This window comes from Varanus komodoensis, unplaced genomic scaffold (assembly GCF_004798865.1).
Source record: "Varanus komodoensis strain SLA01 unplaced genomic scaffold, ASM479886v1 scaffold140, whole genome shotgun sequence".
Lineage (NCBI taxonomy): Eukaryota > Metazoa > Chordata > Lepidosauria > Squamata > Varanidae > Varanus > Varanus komodoensis.
The window spans coordinates 10,495-34,121 of NW_025335410.1; the positions used below are offsets into that span (position 1 = coordinate 10,495).

General features: G+C 42.2%; 1 protein-coding gene across 1 annotated transcript; it reads right to left on the bottom strand.

The window, feature by feature from the left end:
• Nucleotides 1-7,933: 7,933 nt before the first annotated feature.
• LOC123020116 (vomeronasal type-2 receptor 26-like) lies at nucleotides 7,934-23,602 on the bottom strand. The gene is made up of 6 exons (XM_044423544.1): nucleotides 23,469-23,602; nucleotides 14,277-14,568; nucleotides 12,630-13,493; nucleotides 11,713-11,940; nucleotides 11,333-11,459; nucleotides 7,934-8,835 (listed from the first exon to the last, which is right to left on the bottom strand). Exons 1-6 carry the CDS (start codon nucleotides 23,600-23,602, stop codon nucleotides 7,934-7,936), a joined length of 2,547 nt encoding a protein of 848 aa, XP_044279479.1.
• Nucleotides 23,603-23,627: the final 25 nt, after the last annotated feature.

Here is a 23,627-nt window from a genome sequence, read left to right on the forward strand (position 1 = left end):
TATTACTGTGCAAGAGACACAGTGTGGGGAAGTGAATCTGCAATCAGCCAAAAACCCTCCTAGTCATCTTCAGCTCTGCAAGTGGATACAAAAGGCACAGCTTGAGTGACAGGAAATCTAGACATGGGAGAACTGCATTCTGGCCCTGCCCTCCAATTGATTCCAAACCATTGCCTGTCTTCATGATGAATATCATGGGAAATTCCAGGCCTTTTGCCTTCTTAATAGGAGGGGAAGTGCTGGGATGATGGGGTCAAGCTCAGCAGACTACGTCACAGTGACATTTGTGATCTCCTTCCCATGCTCAGCCCAGCCTTCCACGGCAAGCTGAACCATGGGGAAGTCTCAGGTCTCACCTGGAATGGAGGGTGTGCAAGAGGCAGCCTCTCCCTGTATTAGGGCCGGGCACAAGCAAAGTCTGAAGTGCTTGGCAAAAGAGAGGGCACCACTGGTGCAGGCATGTGTCTTACTTCCTGAAGAGCTGCATAAGAATGCTGGGCACGCTCCCCAGGATCTTGGACTCCGGACTATAGTGAAGCATTCCAGAGCCTGGGGAGCTGAGCACATGCAACCCAACCCACAGATTCTCACCCATTATGCAGGTTTTTCACACATCCCTAAGATGTGCTGGAATTAGTTCCAGGACAAAGTTCTGTTTGCATCAGAGGACACCAGAGGCTCATCATTTACTTGGACTACTTACTGTGGCAAAAGTGTACAAGCTTCTGCAAATGCTCCTGGAAAACACTTTGAGCTTCTGAAAAAATGCTTTGATCAATAAAGAATGTTTTGCAAGAAGGAGCTGTGGCTTTGGATGTGCAGTGGAGGCGGTTTCCCAGCTTGCAACAGGCTCCTTGTTAGCAAACAGACATTCTTTCAGTAGAAATGGAGAATTGCTTCCTCGAAAACAGCTTTCTTAGACCCAGCGGCAGCTTCCACCACTTCCGAAACTATCCATTTTCCTTTTTTAAAATTTCTTTTCACATGTGACAAATACTCATTTCATGCCATCTCTTCCACTCATGGGTTCATTCAGGAACCATTAGATCTGACTGTGGACTGTTATGTTTCTTTCACTGATCTCAAACATCAAGGAGGTGCTTCCACACTAGGGGGCAGCAATGACACATGGATCAGAGACTGAGGAGATAAGATGGGAACCAGAGCATGCAGTTTTCTGCATTTGACCATGAGGCTGCTGACATCCTTTTCATTCTGTATGAAAAGAAATACGCCACTTGTCTCTTGAGAGTTCAACTGCCTAGGAGACACCACACCTCCCATTATTCATCCTGAACAGCAAAGAGAGCTTTGCATGTAGGTTTCTCATGGTGGAAAACAATTAAAACAAGAGACAAGAAAGAAGAATGTCTCAAATTGTGTGTGTGTGTGTGTGAGAGAGAGAGAGGGAGAGAGAATGAGAAAGAGAGAGAGAGAGAGTTTACTCCAACCTTCAAGAAGAAGGGCTCCTGTCAGAACTCTGCTAATTGAAGCTGCCCAAATGTTATTTTAGATCAAGAGAAAGAGACTTGTCAAGAGCAGATGTACATTCAACATGAATAGGCAAACAGGGAATCCCTCAAGGAGTTTCTTGTGTTCTTTAATTGACGTCCTGGAGCTGTGGCTACCAACTGCTCTTCATCTTCCCAGACTGAACTCCTTTGTCTGACCCCTTTATCCTGCTCGGTATGTAAATTCAGAGGCAGCTTCCCCTTTAAAGCAGGCCTGCAATCTCCCTGCCCCAAACACACCCACAGGCCCTGCTTCCAGACGTGTGCAAATACTGCTCAGATGAGAAGGAGGGAAGATGGGAGTTTGGCTTCAGCGTGTGTTGTTCTTGGCAGTCTTTGGAGGTACTTGTTCTGCTTTCCAATACTGAGGAATAGCATTACCCAGGAGTTCATGTGCAACAGGTCTTTTTACGCTGTCTTTTGTTCCAGGTGTTCGATCAGATATCCAGCCAGAGGGGATGTGATAAGGCCTGGCGTGCCTCTCTGGCTCACTTGCAAAGGCTCTGGCTTCACCTTCAGCAGCTTTGGCATGAGCTGGGTGAGATAGGCTCCGGGAAAAGGCTTGAAGTGGTTGACATACATATATTCACCCACCATTCACATCTCAGACAAAGTGAAGGGGCGATTCACCCCCTCCAGCAATGATTCCAACAGCCTGCTCTATTGCAAATGAACAACCTGCAAGCTGAAGACACAGCCATCTCTTACTGTGCAAGATACCCAGTGAGGGGAAGTGAATCCACAAACAGGCAAAAACCCTCCTAGTCATCTGCAGCTCTGCTAGTTGGTTCCAATGCCACGGTATTCATGGAAGTATTATACACAAAGGGGAACAATATTATAAGCAAAGGAACTACTTGATGGTTGTGTTCTCCAGGCCTGCTTGGAATATATGCACACCTGCAACCAGAACCTTGGAAGCAACCTACACTCCTTCAACAGGATCAGAAAGCTGCCTTCTTTATGCCATAGTTTCTGTTCACACCAGCCCAAAGGTTCTCAGCTGTCCTTTCTCTTTTTCTACCTCCACCTGCTGCCATTTCTCCCCCACAGATTGCTAAGTTCTCATCTTCTATTAGCACATTCCTCCTCGTCACATAGTCTACTCCACGTGAGAAACTTGTCTTGGCCTACCGCAGTTTCAGTGATTTTGGGGCTTGGAGGGCTTACATATTTGCAAGGCTATTCACAAACAACATGTGTTTGTAACCTAGGCCTCCCCCCACCCCAACACACACACACACACACAACAAGGGCACATATTCAGCATCTCTCCACAGATCTGACCAGAGTTTCTATAGCCAAACAGTTGATCTCTGAAAAATTCCAGTGTGGAAACCATTCCTCCAGGTGACTCCAAGCTTCATGCATCACTGTTAATGAAGAACAGCAGTGTTCCACCTCTTATGGGCCAGAAGTAAATGTCTTGCAAATCTGGGTGCTTCCGCCTCATGTTGACTCTTCTTTGAGGTACGGACAATCATCTTCATTTTACCATGGTCGGTATGGAAACACCATAGAGCCCTTGCAAGAACCACTGCAGAAGTGGCCACTTCGACCCTACACTCTCTGCTGCCCTCAGCATCCAAGCGACAGTCATGGCATTGCTTGCTTTATTCCCATTGGCTGAGCAATGTGTCCATCTCCCTGTTTGCTTGGAAAGAGGAAGAGAGTGCAAAATGTGCAAGAGAAATTGTGGCAAAAGGGGTTATTTTGATAGAATTCTATGTTTGGTTTGAGTGGCTTGGGTAGCACCAGAAACATGGAGGTGCACTCAGGAGAGGGAAGGGGAACCCACCTCAGAACTACAGGGGACCACTCACAGGGAAGGGATGGGGATTCCACCTTTGGAGGCTGCTGGGATGCATGGAGCAGGAAGAAATGGCTGGTGGATGCTCATTTCTTTGAAATCTCATTCAAAGGAGGACTTAGAATGGGAAAACAAACCACTTCATATTGAGTAGGACCTTTACAAATTATATTTACCATGGGACAGGTTTTCTGAGAAATATCAGAATTGTTTAGACAGAGGCTAGAGTGTGCTGGGAATTTGGGTTTAATACTTTCCCCTTGCTCTGGCCCAGCATTCCAGGAGGCAGAAGCGAAGGAGACAGGCTTTGTTTGCTTCAGATAGAACTTCTCCCTCCCTCTCTCTCGTCAATGGGTATTCCTTGCACAAAAGCTCCTATTACAGCACACACATACATGCATGCATACCATACATACCTTATTATTAGTGTTCCATGCTCCACTGGCTGGTGACACATGTGAGGTTATTTATATGTCACTGGCAGGAGGTTAAACCCAGAACAAATGACTAAGCTGTTATTGTTTTCCCATTTTTGCCTCTTTGCTCTGCTGAAAGACATGCCCCTTGCTATAATAGAATAAATCCAATCCTGTGTCAAAAGGATGAATGTGAAAAAGACATGGAGTCTCCCTTGCACTTTCTCAGGCCTTCAGAGCATAGAAATGAATCCAGCTGATGGTAGAAAAGGAGCTGGAATGGATGGGATGGAACTAACCTTTCAATGGGGACAAGCATCTCCCCAACGCAAACTGGATTTTCAGCTGAAATGTCTAGATTCAGTTGAGTCCCCTTAAAATGAGAACTTTGCCCAGGTGCTTGTGTGGAAGAGCTACACAATGATTCCAAACAAATCAAGATAGTTCTAAAGCCAAACTAGCTCTGAATGAAACATGATAAATTCAAGTAGTGCAACCTGTAAAGATATTGAAATGGGCGGGGGGAAGGGGAGAGACTTTCTTTTCTGCCCTTCTGTGGACCTGATCTGATCTGTCCTCCTTCTGCATGGTGAGAAAAATGTGAATGAAAACATTCTACCATTGCCACCCCATTGCAAAGAGTAGACACATGATCCTTGTCACAGGTGCCTCCTGAAATTGATCAAGAGTGTTTTGGGGTGTTCAATCTGGGTTCTTATTTATTCACTGACATTAATATGAATGTGACCTTCTATCTTTCAATCTATCTAATTTACAAAAATTGTTAGGAAATACTTAAGTTGCTTTTCTTTTTTACTATTAATCTCACATGCAACTCTACATGCAACTCTACAATCTACATATCTATCAACTGACCATTCCTTCCAACTGCATTTGAAAATATTGCACAATGAATTGAATGGTGATGATAGATCTTCTCATTTAAAAAACAGCCAGAAGAATTCTTGTTCTGGTGTAGGAGTGTGAACTCTTGTGATTGGTCCTTTTCTCAGACAGGAATTTTATGTCAAGCCCATCTTTTTATACAAACAGCCATGCAAAGTCAATTTACATACAGCTAGAATAGGCAAATATTTCTTTTGCACCCTCTTCTTTTCTATGGCATTTCAAGAATCCTTTCCCAAACAACGTTTGACTCAGTAGACAAATACATAGGATTTTTCTGTGTCTGCTTCATCGCAGTCTCCAGAAAGAAGAATGTGGTCTCTGTTTCTCTCCATTGTGCTTCTTTCCATTCTACCATGTGTGTATCTTCCAAGGAACCCTGGACATTACATCAGGGTTTTAATGGTTTTAATTTGGCCATTTGTAAGATGTGAGTCATTCATCCATGGAATTTTCCTTCCTCTTTTCTAGATGTGCATTCTGAAGTGAACTTGGGTCAACCTACATTTGTGCAGTTGAAACCAACAGAGACTCTCCGGCTCACCTGCTCCATTTCTGGGTTTTCCCTCAGTGCAAGTGGGAATGCTGTCAGCTGGATCCGTCAGACTGCAGGAAAAGGACTGGAATGGATGTGCCTAATCTATTGGGATGATGACAAACGCTACCTTGACTCCTTGAAAAATCAAGTGACCATCTCCAGAGACGTTTCCAGAAGTGAAGTTTACTTAGAGATGAGAAATTTAGAAGCAAGAGACACCGGCACATATTACTGTGCAAAAAGCCACAGCATTCAAAAGCAAGGGGGAACCCAGACAAATACCAGCTTTTCAATGACTAGGCATTATGTGAGTTATGCTTTGTTGCTTGCATTTAACTTAGGCTGAGGATGGCTTCTGCATGCCAGAACCCACAACCCATGCTCCTAACTGCAGAAATATCACAGGTGGGAAGATCAAAAGGTCAGTAACCCACTTGGCAGAAAGGGTGTTCAAAAGGAAAGGAACATATTCATAATCAACTCTTGCAATTTGTGGCTCTGTCCCAGCCTGTTGTGGGTTGGAGGGTGCTTTTCTGGATGGGAAGCATTGCCTCTGAAGGAGTCGATTCATCACCTGGGGGTTCCCTTGAAGCCACCTCTGCCAGCTTAGGCTCTGGTGGCCTCAGTGGTGCAGAGTTCCTTCCACCTTCTAAAGTTGATGGTCCAAATACACCCTGATAAAGTACTGCAGATGTTTACACACTGGCAACTAGGTTATTGCAATGCACTCTACATGGGACTAACATTGAGGATGGTTCTAGGTTAGGGTTGGAAGTTAGGAGGTACCGGAAGGTCTAAAGATGTAACTAATATTCTGAGCCACTTGAATTGGCTGCCCCTAGTTTTCAAGCCCAGTTGAAAATGCTACTTTTGTTCTATAGAGCTCTACTTCTATCATATTGAAGATATCTGATGGGACACCTGTCCAAGCATGAACCTACCCTTAGCTTCCTGATGCTATGAAAATTGCGAAGTAGACTATGATTCCCCTCTAGTAACTAATGCATGGGGGGGGGGGTCCACACATGCACGTGTGTGTGTGTGCGTGCGTGCGTGCGTGTGCGTGCACATACATGAGTCAGAGAGATGTGAATTGCCAGGAATACATCAGGCCAAACAAACAGTGGAGGATGAAAAAGCAAATAACTTCGTTCAGTCAAGCTGACCTTCATTTTACTGAGTGAAATTATTTTAATACTTCATTGACAATTTATGCAGTGAAGTGGTACTTCGAATGCTTTATTTATTCATTCATTTAGACAATGTATACACTGCCTTACAGCTAAAAACTGCAATTACGATCCTGTGTAGAAGCAAAAATCATGAAACTGAAGTTGTAATCCTTTGACTTGGGCAGAGTTGTAGAACAAACAAGTAAGCGGGCAAAAAAACAAAAACAAAACTTCACTGGAGATGTATCATACTAATGTGCTTATTTGTTGGAAGAGATTTTGAAAAATGCCTGCATACCCCAGTAGCTGAGGAGCTTGGGCAGGTGGAAGACTTGCACACATCCTGCTTGAGGGATCCTGTGGGCAGTTTGCTTGCCATTTGCAACCACGTGTACAGAATGATGGACTAGATGGACCTTGAGTCTGATCCAACAGGACTTTTCTAGTGTTCTTGTGTTCTTATCAATTGTAGCTATTAGCCAATCTGATAAATATGCTGGTTAAGCCACTAGCATATTGGTCTGCTGTTTACTAACTCTTTTTTTTTTTTTTTTTTTTATTTTTTTTTTTTTTTTTTTTACATTTGTGAGTATCGATTTGTGGAATAGATTTGGAATAGATATGTAAATAATTATTGTTATATAGAAGATGTACATGCTGTAAGATGATTATATGCCTTTGTTATAGTTAAGGATTGTCAAAAATAAAAAAGGTGATCCCCGCCATAACTATTAGACAATCTGGATGGGGGTGGAGAAGCTTTACCCTTTAAAGAGGTTTGAACTTTGGATGGGAGTGAGTAAGATCTGGGTGCAACATCTGCCACCATATTGATGACCATGGTTGTTTGGGCTGATCTGGCTGGCCAGAAGGATGCCCCCTTCCTCCCTCACCACTCCATGTGCATCCCTCCCCAAGCTCTGAGGGTGGTAGAGAATGGCCATCCCACATAAAATGTGTCTACTGTTCTTTGGCCAAGGAAAAATGATTCCTGCACTCCCCTGCTAAAGCCTCTGAACAAACTCTCAAGCTCTATTTGTAGGCGAGAGTAAGGTTTGAATTTTAATTCCTTGCACAGAGACAATCACATGACCTTAGTTAGCCTTTGAATCTCTTGGAATTCTACCTCCTATCAGATTCTTCACACATCCCTTTCACATGAGGATTTGAATCCTAGTGATCCCAGAATTCTCCCTTCCTCACTCAGCCCCATCTTTCAGGTGGCACTTGTCACCTCTAAGATGAAGCTGGTGATGCCCTTTCCACACTGGAAACAAACAAGCAAACAAACATGTCTGTCTATGTTTTGTCTAGAATCAGAAAGATTCAGTTGCCCATAAGGAACTGGAATATAAAAAACAGGTTAATCAACAATACATCAGAATTCAGGAGAAAACAAAACAAAATTTCAGATGCTGCTTCACATTTTACAAAAATATGAATTCTCCACATATTGGTGGTATTTGTTTTGGAACATGCCTGTAGGCAATAAAGGATTGGCACAGCCCAAACCACCTCCTAGTGCAACTGCAAAGCTTCTATACCATGAAGGGGGAGAGAGAAAATGGGGCATTGATTACTCAGGACTTTCTGCTTATCACCTGCTCTTTATTGTTCAACTCAGGCCTCAGAACAATCAGGTAGCATTTGGGGAAAAAGATACAGCACAGCAATCCAGCACTGGATGCTAAGATGGAGAAGATCTCCATGGCTACCATATATTTCCCTTTGGTGCTCAAGTATGTCGGAACAAAGGACAGCCAAACAGTGCAAAACACCAGCATGCTGAAGGTGATGAACTTGGCTTCATTGAAACTGTCAGGCAACTTCCTGGCAAAGAAAGCCACAGTGAAACTGATGATGGCCAGAAGTCCGATGTAGCCCAGGACGAGATAGAACATGAGGACAGACCCTGAATTACATTGCATGATGATTTCTGTAGCAATTGAGTGCATGTCTAAATCTTGGAATGGGGGAGAGCTTCCAAGCCATACTGAGCAAAGGCCAACTTGAAAAAGGGAGCCAGAAAGAACAATGGTGTTCGGCAGTCTTTTTCCCACCCACTTTCTTAGATGGGACCCTGGTTGGGTAGCCATGAAAGCTAGAAGAACAGTGATGGTTTTGGCCAACACACAAGAAACAGACATGGAGAAGATGATGCCGAAAGCAGATTGTTGGAGAAAACAAGTCACCTTCCCAGGCTGGCCAAGGAATAGAAAAGAAGAGAGGAAGCTGAGCAGGAGGGAGATGAGCAGCACAGAGGTGAGTTCTCGATTGTTAGCTTTGACTATAGGTGTATCTCTGTGCTTAATAAAAGTTCTAAGAACCAATCCTGTGATCAGGGAAAAGGACGTGGCCACAGAAGCTAAACTGATTCCTAAGGGTTCTTCATAAGACAGGAAGCTTATTGTTTTAGGGAGGCATCCATCTCGGTCCTTGCTTGGATATTTCCCTTTAGGACATGTGGAACAGCCATCCATGTCTGAAAAAAGAAAGGAGGGATAACAATCATCCATCACTGAGGTCAGATATAATAGACATAATAAATTCAACTCTTTTGTAAAGGTCTTGGAAATGTTCTGGTTTCAATAGCTGAGCATTCACTAACATTGTTCCATACATTTCTAATGGATTTCACTACTCATGAGCCACAGCCACATGAACAATGACTTGGAATGCTAGGGGTTGTCATGCAAGATATCTGGAGTTCACCACATATGGAAAGCAATGAAAGAAATTTGAAAGCAAATGCAAAGATTGAGCTACACCAAATCAGACTAGATTCATAGACTTATGAGCACATTACATTCTCCTGATTTAAATTGAGATATTCAAATAATGTTTAGGTCTACAGCAAACCCAGTTGTTGAGTCATTGACCATGTCAGAGCAATCCTATCCATGACTATGCATTCATTCCAATAAACTTAGTCCCAAGTAGGCATGTAGAGCAGGAGGGGAAAGCCTCTTTCAGCTGGAGGACTAAATTCTGGTTGAGAGAAGCTTTGGGGGATGTACTGCAAAGTCAGGCAAGGTCAATGGTTAAGGAGATGCTGCCCATCTCACTCCTGCTCGGTTTCCTCTCTATTCCTCAGCAAGCTTGGAAATCTGACGTGTTTTCTTCAACTATCTGCTTTCAGCATCATCTGCACCATGATTATGTCTCGCGTGTTGGCCAAAACAGTCACTGTCCTTCTAATTTTCATGGCTATCCAACCAGGGTCCCATCTAAGACAGTGGATGGGAAAAAGACTATTCAATACTGTTGTTTCTTCTTGTCCCCTCACTCAAGTTTGCCTTTGCTGACTATTTCTCTGAAGCTCTTCCTCATTCCAAGATTTAGACATGCACAGAAGTGGGAATACCATAGCTTAAATGACAGGAAGCCACCCAATGATCAGTGGTGGGAAAACTTGAGAGGTTGTGGAGCCTTCCAGGGAAACTGAACCCGTGACTACAGGATAGTTGAATGTGTGTCCTGGTCCTAAGGGTCTTCATTCCCAACCTCAGTCTTGTTCATGCACAATTCAAATAAGGAGGCTCACCATGTAGGCAAGAATGAGGGTTGCACAGATGCCCCAATAAGCAAAACTGAATAAGCAGTACAGTGAAAGTGCTTTTAGCAGGAAGGCCTTTCCACTCCCTTCTCTGCAGAATCTCAGTCATGGAGTATTAATTGTGGAGAACCCTCTGCACAAAGTGCATTCCTAAAGCTCTCCCAACTGCAAGCTTTCACACTGTGTGGCTTTATTTAGTTATTTAGTTATTTATCAATTTATATCCTGCCTTTTTCCTACAAAGGGCTCAAGGCAGCTTACATCATTCTCCTCCTCCATCTTAGCCCCACAACAACAACCCTGTGAGGTAGGTTGGGCTGAGAGTCTGTGACTGGCCCAAAGTCACCCAGTTGGCTCCATGGCTGAGTGGGGACAAGAACCCAGATCGTCTGAGTCCCAGTCCCGTGCTCTTAACCACTACACCACACTGGCTCTCGCCTGTTACAGTTACAGTTACATTACATTACATTACAGTTGCATTACAGGTAAGGATGGCTGGGGATTTTGTATTTTTGATATGATCCCTAAGAAAATTAGGGCTAAACAGGAAGTAAGCATTCAAGGAAGGTAAATGGAAGCTTTAAGAGTGAGAAAAGTGAACACTGTCAGATCTGTCTGTCCAGTCCTAGTCAATTCTTGGTTGTCTGTAGTTCTGTCAGGATCTACATAAACTGCTTGTATCTTCTTTTCTTCCAACAGACTGATTCTTCATCTTTAACAGCTCTATGGCAGACCATTACAACATGACAATTGCTGTTGTAAGATCATCTGTGCCTACTGAATTTGACTGAGTCAGATGGGACAGAGTTTTGCTTGTTTTTCAGCTCACTTTTGATAAGTTTTTTTCAAAACATTTGCTAAGTACTTCATGTGTCAGAGGAGAACAACAACAAGGTAATAACCTGAGATTTGAAAATTTCAAATAAAAGAGAAAGCAAAGCATTTTGGAAAATTCAGATGATGTTATGCATGAATATTCATGCAAAAACAAGCCAAACAAGCAAAAACCAAACAACACAACCAAGTCCCAACATCTAATATGAACTAGATTCACAAACAGCTTCTAGGTAGACTATGGAGATTGTCATTGAGTTTGAGTTTTCCTGATTCGTGCATCCCTAACAAAAAAAAGTAAAAAAAAAAAAAATCTCCTCCTCAACATATTTTAATGTTTCTATGTCAATCGCTCATCATTTCATGTCACAAAGACAAATGCCTTAAGTGACATCCTGAAAAATTATTGCATTTGAACTCATACCCTTTCCATCAGGGATGCAATTCTGCTAGAGCCCTCCTAAGCTCTGGAAAGCCTGGAAAACATTGCATGGCTAGGAAACAGGTACTGACAGACTAACATGTCACTGTATGGAGTCATTCTCATTAAGTTATATGCTAGGAAATTTTGATACTCTACAACACCTACCAGTCTGGTTGGAGATCTTCCCTTCTGGACAGGGAGCACAATCATAGCAGCAAAATTTCTTCCCTTCCTTCTTTCTTTTATGGTATCCAGCATGGCAGGGGTTGCTACACTTCGAAAGGGGACGTACCTACACATACACATAAGGTAAGTTTAACATGGATGAAATTAAATGCATTGGTTCTTTGGCTGATGGAGCAATAAATGCACCCAAATCAGAGCACGTGCACAGTGGAGGAAAATCCCCAAAAGCTCAGCCAGTATGTCTTTGTGCATCACAGGGATTTGGATTATTAGGATTTTGACCATTTGCTTAGGTATCAAAGCAAACCTCCTCCCCATAGATGGATGAGTTTTCACATAGCATATTCCAGAATGCACACCTTGTTAAAACTCTTGTGCCACTCAATTATATCCTCATTAATGATGAATGCATTCCTTTCAAGGGCATTGGGGTTCACCCTTCCAACCTTCACTCTATGGAAGGAGTTGTTTGAAAATGTGACCATGTTCATTATGTCAAACCCAGTAACCATCTCCCTGTTATCATTAAAGGACATTGTTTCTCCAGCTGAGTTGTTAAAAGAAATGCCTTGAAGAAATGTATGGAGCTATTTGAGAAAGAAAAAGAAACCAAGGTAAGATATGAAAGAATGGGACAGGTTGCAATTCAGCTTAAGTGCAAGCACCTCATCCCATTCAGCAGCTACCTCCAACATTCCCTATTGAATTTTAGGGGTCTAGATTGGGTGTTATGGGGAAGAAAGGATACAGAAAGTCAGCTTCCACCTGTACAGGTATAGGCACCTAAATCTGCATTCAACCTTAATCCATGTCAAAACTGAGAGCCAGTATGGTGTAGTGGTGAAGAGTGTGTGACTGGATCTCAGGAGTTCTGGGTTCTAGGTCCCACTCAGCCATAGAGTTCACTGGGTTCTTTGCCAGTCACTGACTCTCAGCCCAGTCCAGGGTTGCTGTTGTGAGGATATGATTGTGAGGAGGAGAATGAAAATTATGAAAACCATCTTGTGTTGCTTGGAGGAAACATGGTGGGATATTAGATAGATAGATAGTTCCATGTTTCCTAACAAAGCTCTAAAATTATGCAGGTTGAAAGTGCAGTAAAAGAAAATGGAAAGTTAACATGTATTTTGTTCTAGACTACAAGTAACAGGGCATCTGGAAAACTACTCTTCTGTGCAGGGAAACATCATATCACTGGTCATTTGTGGAAAACAAAGTTTGATGCTCTTTTACTTTAGTCTGATACAGCCATGGTAACAAACCTGGGAGATCGTACCTGCCAAGGCTGGAGGTTTTGAAGCTCAACACTTTTATACCTCTTCACTCTTCTATGATGAGATCTAGAGGTTTCCATGCCATGCAAAGCATGGGCTATTGCATAGACTGCAGTGTAGACACTATAGCTGTGACCAGTCATATGGATTTCAAAAACAGATTTGGGAAGGTTCTTCAGTTTCTCTCCTCCAGTGCATATTTCATTGCCTGTCATTGGCATGCTGAGATTTGAAAGCGAGCAATCGAAGGCTTGTTCCCAGAATTCCTTGAGAAAGCCATCTCCTTGTGTCCCAAATGGTGTTATTTTCTGAAGATAGGAGAGGAACCCTAGAGGTTCTTCAGAAGGAATAGCAAAGGAAATTGCCCCATGGAATAGCTGAAAATCCCAACTTACAATCAAACCCATGAGTGTAAAATCAATCTGGGCTGCCATAATCCAGACGTTCCCAGCACTTGCTGTTCCCTTATATTCACGATCTGCTAGAGTGAGTAACGTGCTCAACCACATAATGGTCAATGTTTCACCATAGATGACACATGCTCTTGCTTTCCTATCCATTAACGGTAAATATAATTTTGAGGCCAATGCATTGAGTTCATTTATGGCCAGCAAACGGCCCTGTCTGGGGATTCTTGCTTCAAAGGCTGAACAGATTCCATTCCGGGACAGCAGGGGCTCCATGGCTTGCAGGAAATGATCTCCACTGTCATCATCTATGACAAAGAGACCAACCCATCTCCACTGGAAGTGTTGAAGCAAGTGGATAATCCCCATGTACTGATAGGCTTCATTTGAAACCACACGATAAAAGGACACAACCTGCCTCATATCACTGTCTTCTAGGGCAAATGTTCCATATGTGAGCTGAAAGAGAAAAGTCATATACTTAAGAGTGGAAATGAGTAACCCAGGACATGCATACGTAATTGCCCTATTATTCAATGGGTAATTGGTGAGCCAAAGACCTGAGGCTGTCCTGCTTTGACAAGTGGTAAAGGTCATGGTGATGGCCTTCCAAGATTTCACAGGCTGCAAAGTGAGAATTGTCTGGGAATACAAATGGAAGTGAAAACTGATAGGGTCAGTCTGATCCCATCACCCATTTATGGCTATTTTTAAAATACCATGCAAAGGTCTTGTTTTTCTGTCAAATCTTAACTTTCTAGCTACCAAACCCTCCTTTTTTCCTCAGCTATAAAAATATTTTTATTTCATGTCCAATGATTTCAGTACTAGATTTCTATAGACACACACTGTTGGAAGAGAGAAAGCCAGTTACTCTTGGTATAAACTCTCAAGGCCCATTGGATGGGATCCAGAGGAGGCAGAGGAAAAGCTGCAGGGGGCCTCCAAATGTGATCCAATTCCAGACACTGAGCTGAGAGAAGGCAACCTCTTCTCTCAAGGCAACCTCTGAGAATAACCAAAGGGAGCTTGAAACGGGAGATTCTCAGACAGATGAGGCAGCTACAGGTCTCAACCCCATGAAGTGACATCCTCAGATGAAGGTTGACTAGAGGAGAGTGTACAGAGAGGAGTTGTGCCCATTTCCAAAAGGATGAAGTTAATGAATGGCGGTACAGTGACAGCAGAATTAATGCCATGCTGTGATTTGTGGATACGGCACCTTCCATGAATTGCTCTTACCTGTGGTATCTTGTAGATGCTTAAAATGTCTTCCATATGGAAAGAGGTATCAGAGCCCAGTCCACCAATGACACTTATCAGGTGATTCTGGGTATCACACTTGTAGTTGGGAACAAAGCTTTGTGTTTTGAAGAGCAGGTCTAGCATGGACCGATACGTCAGCCTTGCATCGTAGTAGCTGTCGTAGACAAGGTGGCCTAGCGTAATATTGGGCAAAGTCTTGTGATTCTCATTGATCTCTTTGATGGCAAATGCCAAAGCCAGTGCATGTTGGTAGAATTTTGTCACCAAGCTGTCAACAAGGTATTATGTATTATTTCAAAAGAGAATTCTCTAGTACATGTACTCATTCTTCTCCTTGGTATTATGTCTGGAGGTCAGATTTTCAGCACAGAGCACAAGAAGATCATCAAGATCAATTTTGAGAGGCAATTAAAAAAAATGTGAAATTTAGGCTCAGTTGTGGTTAGAATTTATTAGAGCAGCAAGAACACAAATGTTATAAGACTGCTATCTGCTCAATAGAGACTTGAGCAGATAGAAAAGATGAGGCATTGTTGTGCCTGGTTTGTGGTCGTAGGGGCTTCAAAGAGATATTTCTCATCTCCTTGCATTGCATCCCTGGATACATTACTCTCCAGAACTTTTGTCATTGGAAAATGGAAAGTAGGAACAATATGTTGGTTTCTTCAAAGGCCTGGTATAGAAAGTTTTCTAGGAACTCAGAAGGTAAATGAGCTTACCTTCACTTTGTCCTAGACATAATTAATGAGGACATTTGGTTTTGTAGGAATGGGTCCACTTGCTGATGCCTTACAATGTGCCCAAAGAGTTGTCTATCTGTTGTCTATCCTTGCTACTCTTGGTTTCTTGTCTTTAGCTGAAGGAGATGCACTGGGTGGAACTAGGAGCCTTTGCATGAATCAATGAATTATTGGATGGAGAAGTTGGGAGAGGTCTTAGCTGTCTTGAAAGCGATAATTATAGGACCACTTTTTAACAAAAAGAAAAGGTTTTGCTGGGCCTAGAAAGTTCTAATAACTATTGATTATCACATCTATTGAATTTTGGGGCATGGTAACATGGGAAGTGGTGGTAGTCCAACTCCAAGAATGTGTGCTGGTGTGTTTGAGGCAGATTAACTAGACTAAGCTCAGTCTGAATAAAAGCCATGTCTTGCCCAATTTGTTGGGAAAGAGTTGTGGGGAATGCAACCATGATTTCCTAGTGTCTTTCAATAGGGCCAGAGTATGGTCTGAAGGCACATAAGGAATCCACCCTGTTGAAGCTAAGCAGGTCTGGGGCTGGCCTGAGCCTGGAGTGACAGACCACCTGGGAACTGCATGTAGCAGTTGAGTTCCACAATGGAAGAAAGGAAGGATGTAAATTTAATTACTTAATTAATTAATTAATTAATTAATTAATAGAATTAACCGAAGTATCTTGCAAACCAGGTAGATTTGTTGGGGTTGGGACTGGGTTTAGGTTAGCGTTAATGTTATACCAGTATGATGGTTCTACTCTTTACTTGTAGTCATTCTTTCAAAGTGTTGGATGGAGGAATTCTGCTGAACCCATACCATTTCAGGTGTGTGGTCACATCCTCTTTTAGAATCTACTCGGTGAGCCCCTATTAATGATGAATCATCAAGGAACTCTGTTTCTCTGGAGCATCTAAATCAGGCAGTGTTGTAGAAGTACAAAAGCATTGTCTGGGCTCCACTGCACTCCATCAATGGGAGAAATTCATTGTGTATGTGCAGAACACAGAACCTTCTCCGTGGCTGCACCCAAGCTCTGAAATAGATTTCCATCTGATGTCAACCTTGTATTCTTTCTGGAGCAAGTCAAATGCCTTGTTCAACATATTAGTCATGAGTCTCAGTTTTGTTCTATTGATTCAATTGTTATTATTTTAATATATTCCTTTGTTCATGATTGAGTTTTATCTTTTTTGTTTCATTTTTTAAATCAAACTACTCAGCATCATCATTATTCTTATTATTATTTCATATGTAATGACTACTGACATGCCTTGGTATCCACTTTCTTCACTGCTTGTAGATATCTTCTCAACAACCTTAACTGGCTTTCCAAAAGGTATTAGAAGAAACACTTACTTATTTAACTCCAATTCTGCATATTTGCATACTCATACACTTTTCTAGGGACTGCTTCAGCTCTGGTATATTTCTCAATTATTTTCACTTAACTAGTACATAAATCTCTTGCACAGAATTGTCCATCTTGCCACTGACCATAGGCATTATTGAATTACGAATTCTTACATGTTTAAGCTCACATGGAGCAGAAAGCAGATTAAAAGTGCAGTCCTTGATGGCGCCAAAGCTGAAGTCCAACTGGAACCAAAACCTGAACCTGAACCCAAACTCTGATTAGCCGTAGGATTGCTAAGATCCTCAGTTACAAGACTAGAAGCATCACACCAACCCTGTAGCTGAGGACCTATCCCTGGATTTCCTTCCCCGTCACCCTTGCAACTGGCATGGAAGGAACTGCACTGGCCTTGTTTCTGAAGTCAGAAGAGTGACCTCAGAGAATGGTTTTCAGAGGGAGTTCCAAGGCAAGGGGCATGAAGAAGAAGGGCACCACCAAGATGTTCCAATGTCTCCCAATATCTCCCAAGCCTGCTCCCCTTCCTCTCTGAAGTGCCACTCTTAGACAGCAGGAACTGGCCATCTAGCTGACTTCCAACATGGGAGAAGCACAGTAGTAAGCACTGTGCTTTCCCACCCTTAACTGGATGCCCAAGTTCGAGGGTTACTGGCATCCCAAATAAATCAATTCTTACATGGGAAGGTCAAAGCCAAGCTCTTGAGAAGGGTGTTTCTGGAAGGACACTTGGGAGAAAATATAAATGATCTGAGAAGTAATCCCACCAATGATGAGGTCTCCAGGCTGGCGCCACTCATGCAGAACAGGAAGGGCATTTCCATGGCACTTTGTTGGATGTACTTTGTGTGCTCTGCAAGGCAAGATCAACAGCAACACCACCAATGCCAACATCTGGTGGTAGGAGCTTCCACCTCGATCAGACTCTCTTCTGTTCTTCTGTGGTGCTCAGATAAGTGTCAGCCTAATTTGAGGAAGATACGTTGCAGAGCAGGTGGCCATTTCAGAAAGAGGATTTAACGGAGAGTATCTTTCCTAGCCATACCATTCCAAAACCAGATTATACTGACCAAACACAACAGACATGTAATGGAATGGTTACCATTCAGTCTGGCAGCACTCTGTGTGCAACCTTGCCCTCATTCCAGCTGTGAAAGGCAGCAGTGGGGCTGATAAGCCCTTTATGGTTTATGTAAGGATTGCTTTTTTTCTAGTACCTTTAGGAAAGCCATTCATGGTTGTTGAGAAGAATCAATAGTTTCAGATAATTGCAAGGAGATAATGGTAGCTCCTGCAAGGTTTGATCTCTGAGGACATCACTGGTAAAAAACACACACAAGCCACCCCACCCCACCCCACAGCTTTGTTGCTTAGTGGGAATACTATCAGAGGCAGATTCAGGGTAACCACAGTAAAGCTCCAAGGAGCAAAGATGCTGCATGCAACATGTAAGCAAGGAAGAAATTATTGCTTGAAAGTGGTTTGTTTTGTTTTGGGGTTTTTTCCTCTAACCCAGCACTTCTGCAAAATGCTTTCCTCTTGCAGGAACAATCTGAGTCCTTGCCCCTTAGGTGTAGCTCTTTCTGTATCGATGATAGTGAACCTCTAATGTGGTGGGTTCAAATAGCCAGAAGGAGCATATGAGAATCTGGTCCTTTCAATAAGGCAACCCCAATGGAAGAGGCAAGTCATATTGTAAAGTAGTACAAAAAGGAAGACATCTTCAGACTAGAACAGAGACACAGTTAGCCTCTTCCTTCCACAATGAGTTGGCAAAGGAAATCACAACACACACACACACACACACACACACACGGGTGGGATTCTATCTGAAGTAAATAGTGCCTTTGGCATTGCAGCTTCTTTCTATGAGCCTTTCTCCTCCTCCTCCCCCTCCTCCTCCTCCTCCTCCTCCTCCTCCTGGAATGCTGGGCCAGAGCAAGAGGAAAGTATTAAAACCAAATTCCCAACACACTCTAGACTATGCATGGCTGATTTTTCTCAGAAAACCTGTCCCATGCCAAATATAATTTGTAAAGGGCATCTATCTATAAAGAGTTCTATCAAATTAAAATAACCCCTTTAGCCACAATTTCTCTTGCGCAGTTTGCACTCTCTTCCTCTTTCCAAGCAAACAGGGAGATGGACACATTGCTCAGTCAATGGGAATAAAGCAAGCAATGGATGCTGAGGGAAGCAGAGGGTGTAGAGTCGAAGTGGCCACTTCTGCAGCTGTTCTTGCAAGGGTTTTATGATCATAGTAAAATGGTGATCCTTCACCTTTATAACCAGAGACTCCATCGTGAAGCCAAGGAAAGCTTTGGAAAGACCATTGATTCTCTCCAAGATTTCAGAAATCTAATCCTCCTTCACAGGAATTCTGGATTTGGGTCCTTTTCTGATTGTCTCACTATTTTCCATATCTAAAGGGCATGTAACATTTTCTGCAATGATTCACTGCCATCTTTAAGCATTCTTCCTTTTGCCAGTTATAGAACACTGAGGCATGAGGATGGGCAGCATCAACTGACGTCCATGAGGTCTTCTGGGGAAGCTGACAGGACAAATAGTGGTATATGAAGACTTGTGAGCCCGTTCAGCAATAGTCAAATGGGATGAACCTTGGAGTACATAAACACGGGATTCTGCTGATCCAGCTGCCACTGACTTTGGAGTGAGGAGGGCAGCATAAAGAGAAGCTTATGAGAACTAAAACCAAAAAGTACCATTAGCTCCCAGTAGGTGGAACCATTGCATTCTCAAAAGGAGGAGGGAAAAATGAAGCCAGCAAGGGTGTGTAAACATCCAGTGAGTGACCGAAAGGTTCGGAGGTGGTACGTCTGATCTAAAACACTCCTTTGAACCCATGTGTGGTTTTCTGGTGGAAGAGGAAACCACTGCATGGAATAAGGGAAATAAAGGGAAATAAAGGAGGGAAATGAGGGAAATAAAAGCCATGAGACATGAACCTCAGCATAAGTAATATTTAGAAGAAATTCTGCATGAAGGTTAACAAAGGTATGGAGTGAAACATATGTTTTTATGTTCTTAAACATTTTCACAATGTGTGTGTTTTAAACTCACTTTGCTAAACCTGTATCCATCAAGGAAGCTGTTAACCCAACCCTTTCCTTCCAGGGCCTACTGCCCAGTCTTTGCCCAGAGAGGTAGCCCTTCTGGAAACAGCCATTTCTGACCCTTCTAAGTCTGGTGAAATTACTTATACTTATTTAAAATAAAATTTAAAATAGCAGATTCTGTTTCTGAAGACTTTGATGTGATGCCTTTGGGGCTGCACTCCTACTCTTAAGTAAGTCCTTTTTGGAGCAAGGGCTTTTCCAGTGTGAGTGCAGCAAGTGAGGCTGAAATTTCTCTGTGTTCAGGTTGCTTTTAGGATCATAGTCAAAGGCTGTATTGCCACAAGATCTACTTCTGAGTAAACAGATGCAAGATTGTGTTGAAGTGGAATGGGTCAATCCACCTTTCCAGCTTTTCTCTGGAAGGAGTTGTTTTACCATATTCATTATATCAAACCTAGCTTGAAATTTCAACAGCATATTTAAAAAACATTGTTTCTCTGAGTAGTTAAACAAAATGCTTTGAAAAAAGAGACTGGGCTGGATGAAAAAAGGGGGAATCTTCATGCCAGGATTTACAGACACCTGTCTTGCTGTTACTTTTTTAACCACTGCCCACTAATAGCTAGTTTAAGATTAGAACCAGTATTTGACCACTTACCATTTTCAGGCTCCTAAAATAAGAGCAAAGTGAACCCACAGAATTTTAGCAATGAATAATGTAAAGAATTACACCAGCTATCAACATAAGATCATTTTTGCATTAACCTATAGGTGGGAATGTATGACTCGAACACCCTGTCTTTACTTTCATAGGGCTTCTTTTTTGTGTGCATACTCCAAGGATTCAAAAAAACCCATTCAGTTACTCAAAGCCAGGGTTGGATGAGAAAATTCACTGTGGGAGGAGAATTATGTATTTGTTTTTATTGTGTCATTTTTTTATTATTTAGAAGGTACCTCTGGGGCAATCTAGTCTGACCTCCTGCTCCAGCCAGCTCTGCTCATGTAATCCCCAACATGTTGTTGTCCAATCTTTCCTTGAATGCCCTCACTGATGGGGCCTCAACCACCTCACTGGCAAGCTCATTCCATATCCTAGGGGTCCTAACCATCAGAAATCACTTCCTGACATCCAACCTAAAGCCTGATTCCTTGAGCTTTCCCCCACTGGAACACGGCCTGCCCTCCACTGCAGGGAAGGCCATGGCCCTCCTCCACATGGCATCCACTCACATACCTCTAAGTCACTAAAAGATAGCCTCAGACTCTCCTCTTCTCCAGGCTGAAAGTAGAATCATCCTCATCATCTTAATTTATTCTAAGCTAAACCAGCATTCACCATCACTACATACCAAACCATGTGCACTGTGTATGAATGCAAATAGCTGTGGGCTGTGAAATGAATCATGCAGAACTTCTGTCATGGGAAGAGTGCAAATACAAGGACAACTTTCTCTTTAAATCAGACATATCCATCCTCTCAGCCTGGAGATATCCGGGGAGAAAACCTAGTGCTCACTTTTGACTCGCTCTCTCTTTCTCTCTCAGCATTCAAGGGAAAGATGATTGTTTGGCTTCCATTTTCTCAGCAACTAAAGTTTAGAGTCCTGTATCTTCCATAGATAGGTCAGTTACTCTGATGTTGGTGGGCTTCTCTTCCACACAATGTGGATGAGCTGTCCATGGTGCTTCAATTCAGCAAATCTAGTCAGCAAATCTATTCAGTTCCATGGACAGTTCCCATAAAGTTGAAAAGGGAGGCCATAGTGCATGAGAAACTCCCTGATGTACAAGTCACCAGCGTCCCTTGCAACTGATAAATTCCTTGGTGGCTTCCTACAGCTTTCTTTACCCACTGCCTGATGGGTTGGAAATGACTAAATTGGGGTTGATTCTGGCAGCAACCACACTTGGATCATAAAAAAGGCTGGGCTGAGACACTTTTCACAGAGTCTCTTGAGGCTCCCAGATGGCCTGAATGATTGGACAGGCCTTAATTCTGCATGCCCCTACAGATTCAATGCTAATCCTATGACTACTCAGAAAGTAAACCAGGCTGCCTTCTTTATCTGGCCACCAGGAGGAGCAGCATCACTTTGCAATGCCTGACGATGATCAGGTTAGAGGAGAAACATAATGCCAGCTTCCTATTTCGTCATGGTAACTGCATTTAGGTGTGGCTTGTGGCTTGTGGCTTGTGGCTTGTGTTGGTTTAGAGTGCTGAATGTGAGTCTGATTATTTCCACAGCCTGAGAATTTATTTATTTATTTATTTATTTATTAAAACATTTTTATGCCACCCCATTCGCCGAAGCCTCGGGGCGGCTTACAACAATAAGTTAAATCATCATAAAAAACATTTTAAAAAATATACATTAAAATAAAATACAAATATAAAATATAAAATAAGCTGCCCTGGCCAGATAAAATTCAATAATATTAACATTTAAAATGCTGCTTAAATAGAAAGGTCTTCGCCTGGCGCTGAAAAACAAATAACGACAATAATAGAATTGTCACTATCCTGATCCTTTCAAAGTTTGAATCCTGGCAAGTCTTTGCCTCCATATTCTCTTAATAGCTGGAGCTATTTCTGTGGCCCATAGTGAGAAACTGTCCCAACCTACCCATGTCAATATCCACGTAACATGAAAGGAAGTTACCATTGTGGAAGAATTGCTAAAACTTCACCCTCAGACTAAGACCTATGAACTGTGGATCAACTGATCAACTGATTTCAGTACAGAACATTGTAAAGACCCTATGTTAAGGTTCAGTCCCATTCCATTTTTAAAGTCTAAATCACATTCCATTTCTAAAGTCTGAAATGGAGAGAGATCATAAGAACAGAAGAGCATGCTGGCTATGACCAATGTTCCCTCTAGTCCAGCACTCCCTTCACGCAGTGACATAGCATATATGTCAAAAAATCAAAAATCAAAAAAATATATCCCAAGACAAAGCACATCAAGGACAGTATGACATTTTGTTAATTAAGTAAAACAAAATATTTTCAGCTTGAAAGTTTTGTAATTCTATGTATCCTAATTAGTTTGGCTGCATTTGATGAGTTTTCCTTAGCATGTTCAGACCCTGTTTAGATTGTGTTTCATGTGTGTGTGTGTGTATACACAAAATAGAAAACACAAAACAGAAAAGTGTTGGTCACCCTTAACAGTTAAGTGAGGCAACTGGAAAACCTGCTGCTCTCACCTTTAAAGTCAGATTCATTTCTTTCCACATGTACACTTGTAGCTGGGGACATTCTACTCTGCTTGTAAAACTAATGGTTGAAAATGAAATGTGCGGTCCAGCGTTAGTGAGCATAGCTTTGTTCTAATAGTAGAAAGAAAGATAGTCAGCTGGTCAGCATTGGAGCATGTCCCAGAGACAGACCATTCATCAAAAGTCTGGTGAGACAGGATAGTAAAATTTGAACTCTCAGATTACCCATCTGGAGAATGGAGCCCACCTCCTAGAATCCACTCCTGGTTGAACACCATGTGCCATTAATTAGTTTCCCATTCTTTCTTCTTCATGAGCAGTGGGATTTACCCATTAAATTTCTACTCTCCAGAAAGACGTGTTAGGAATGTGACTATGTTAATGATGTCATATCCACCACCCATTTCCTTTCCACCATTAAATGAGACAGTTTCTCCAGCAGAGTTGTTAAAGGAAGTGGCTTGAAGGAATGGGTCGAGCTAATTGAAAGAAAGACACAAATATATAATTGCAGAACTGTGATTTTGTTTCCTGTTTGACAAATAATTTCATTGTTATTACTTAGGTAATTTATGTAGCAAATGAAATTCTAGCTAGTTTGACATGGCAGATATAAAATTTACAATGGAATGGTCAAATTTTTAAAATACTTTTTTCATGTTGATTGTGCAACAGGAAATGTGAATCCACACATTTTCATCAGTGTATCTGATGTACAATATCATTTTCTATGGCAGTCCAAAAATAGTCTCACCTTGTACTAATCTGTTCATTGAATAAGTAGATATTGCCAGAATAACTGTTTGCTTGGAAAATAAGAATATCAAGCATTTGTTTGGTATATAAGGTATACCAGCCTTGCTCCTCCAACAGTCCTGATCCATTCATTGCCCAGAAAGAAGTGCATTAAAGA

What these genes read in the sequence shown, in the direction of transcription:
- LOC123020116 (XM_044423544.1), bottom strand. Translation starts at nt 23,602, where the DNA reads ATGAATGGATCAGGACTGTTGGAGGAGCAAGGCTGGTATACCTTATAT. An exon ending in AATGAACAGATTAGTACAAG is followed by an intron (nt 14,569 to 23,468) that starts GTGAGACTATTT and finishes CCTTGTTGACAG; the next exon opens with CTTGGTGACAAAATTCTACC. An exon ending in AAAACCTCCAGCCTTGGCAG is followed by an intron (nt 11,941 to 12,629) that starts GTACGATCTCCC and finishes TTTCTCAAATAG; the next exon opens with CTCCATACATTTCTTCAAGG.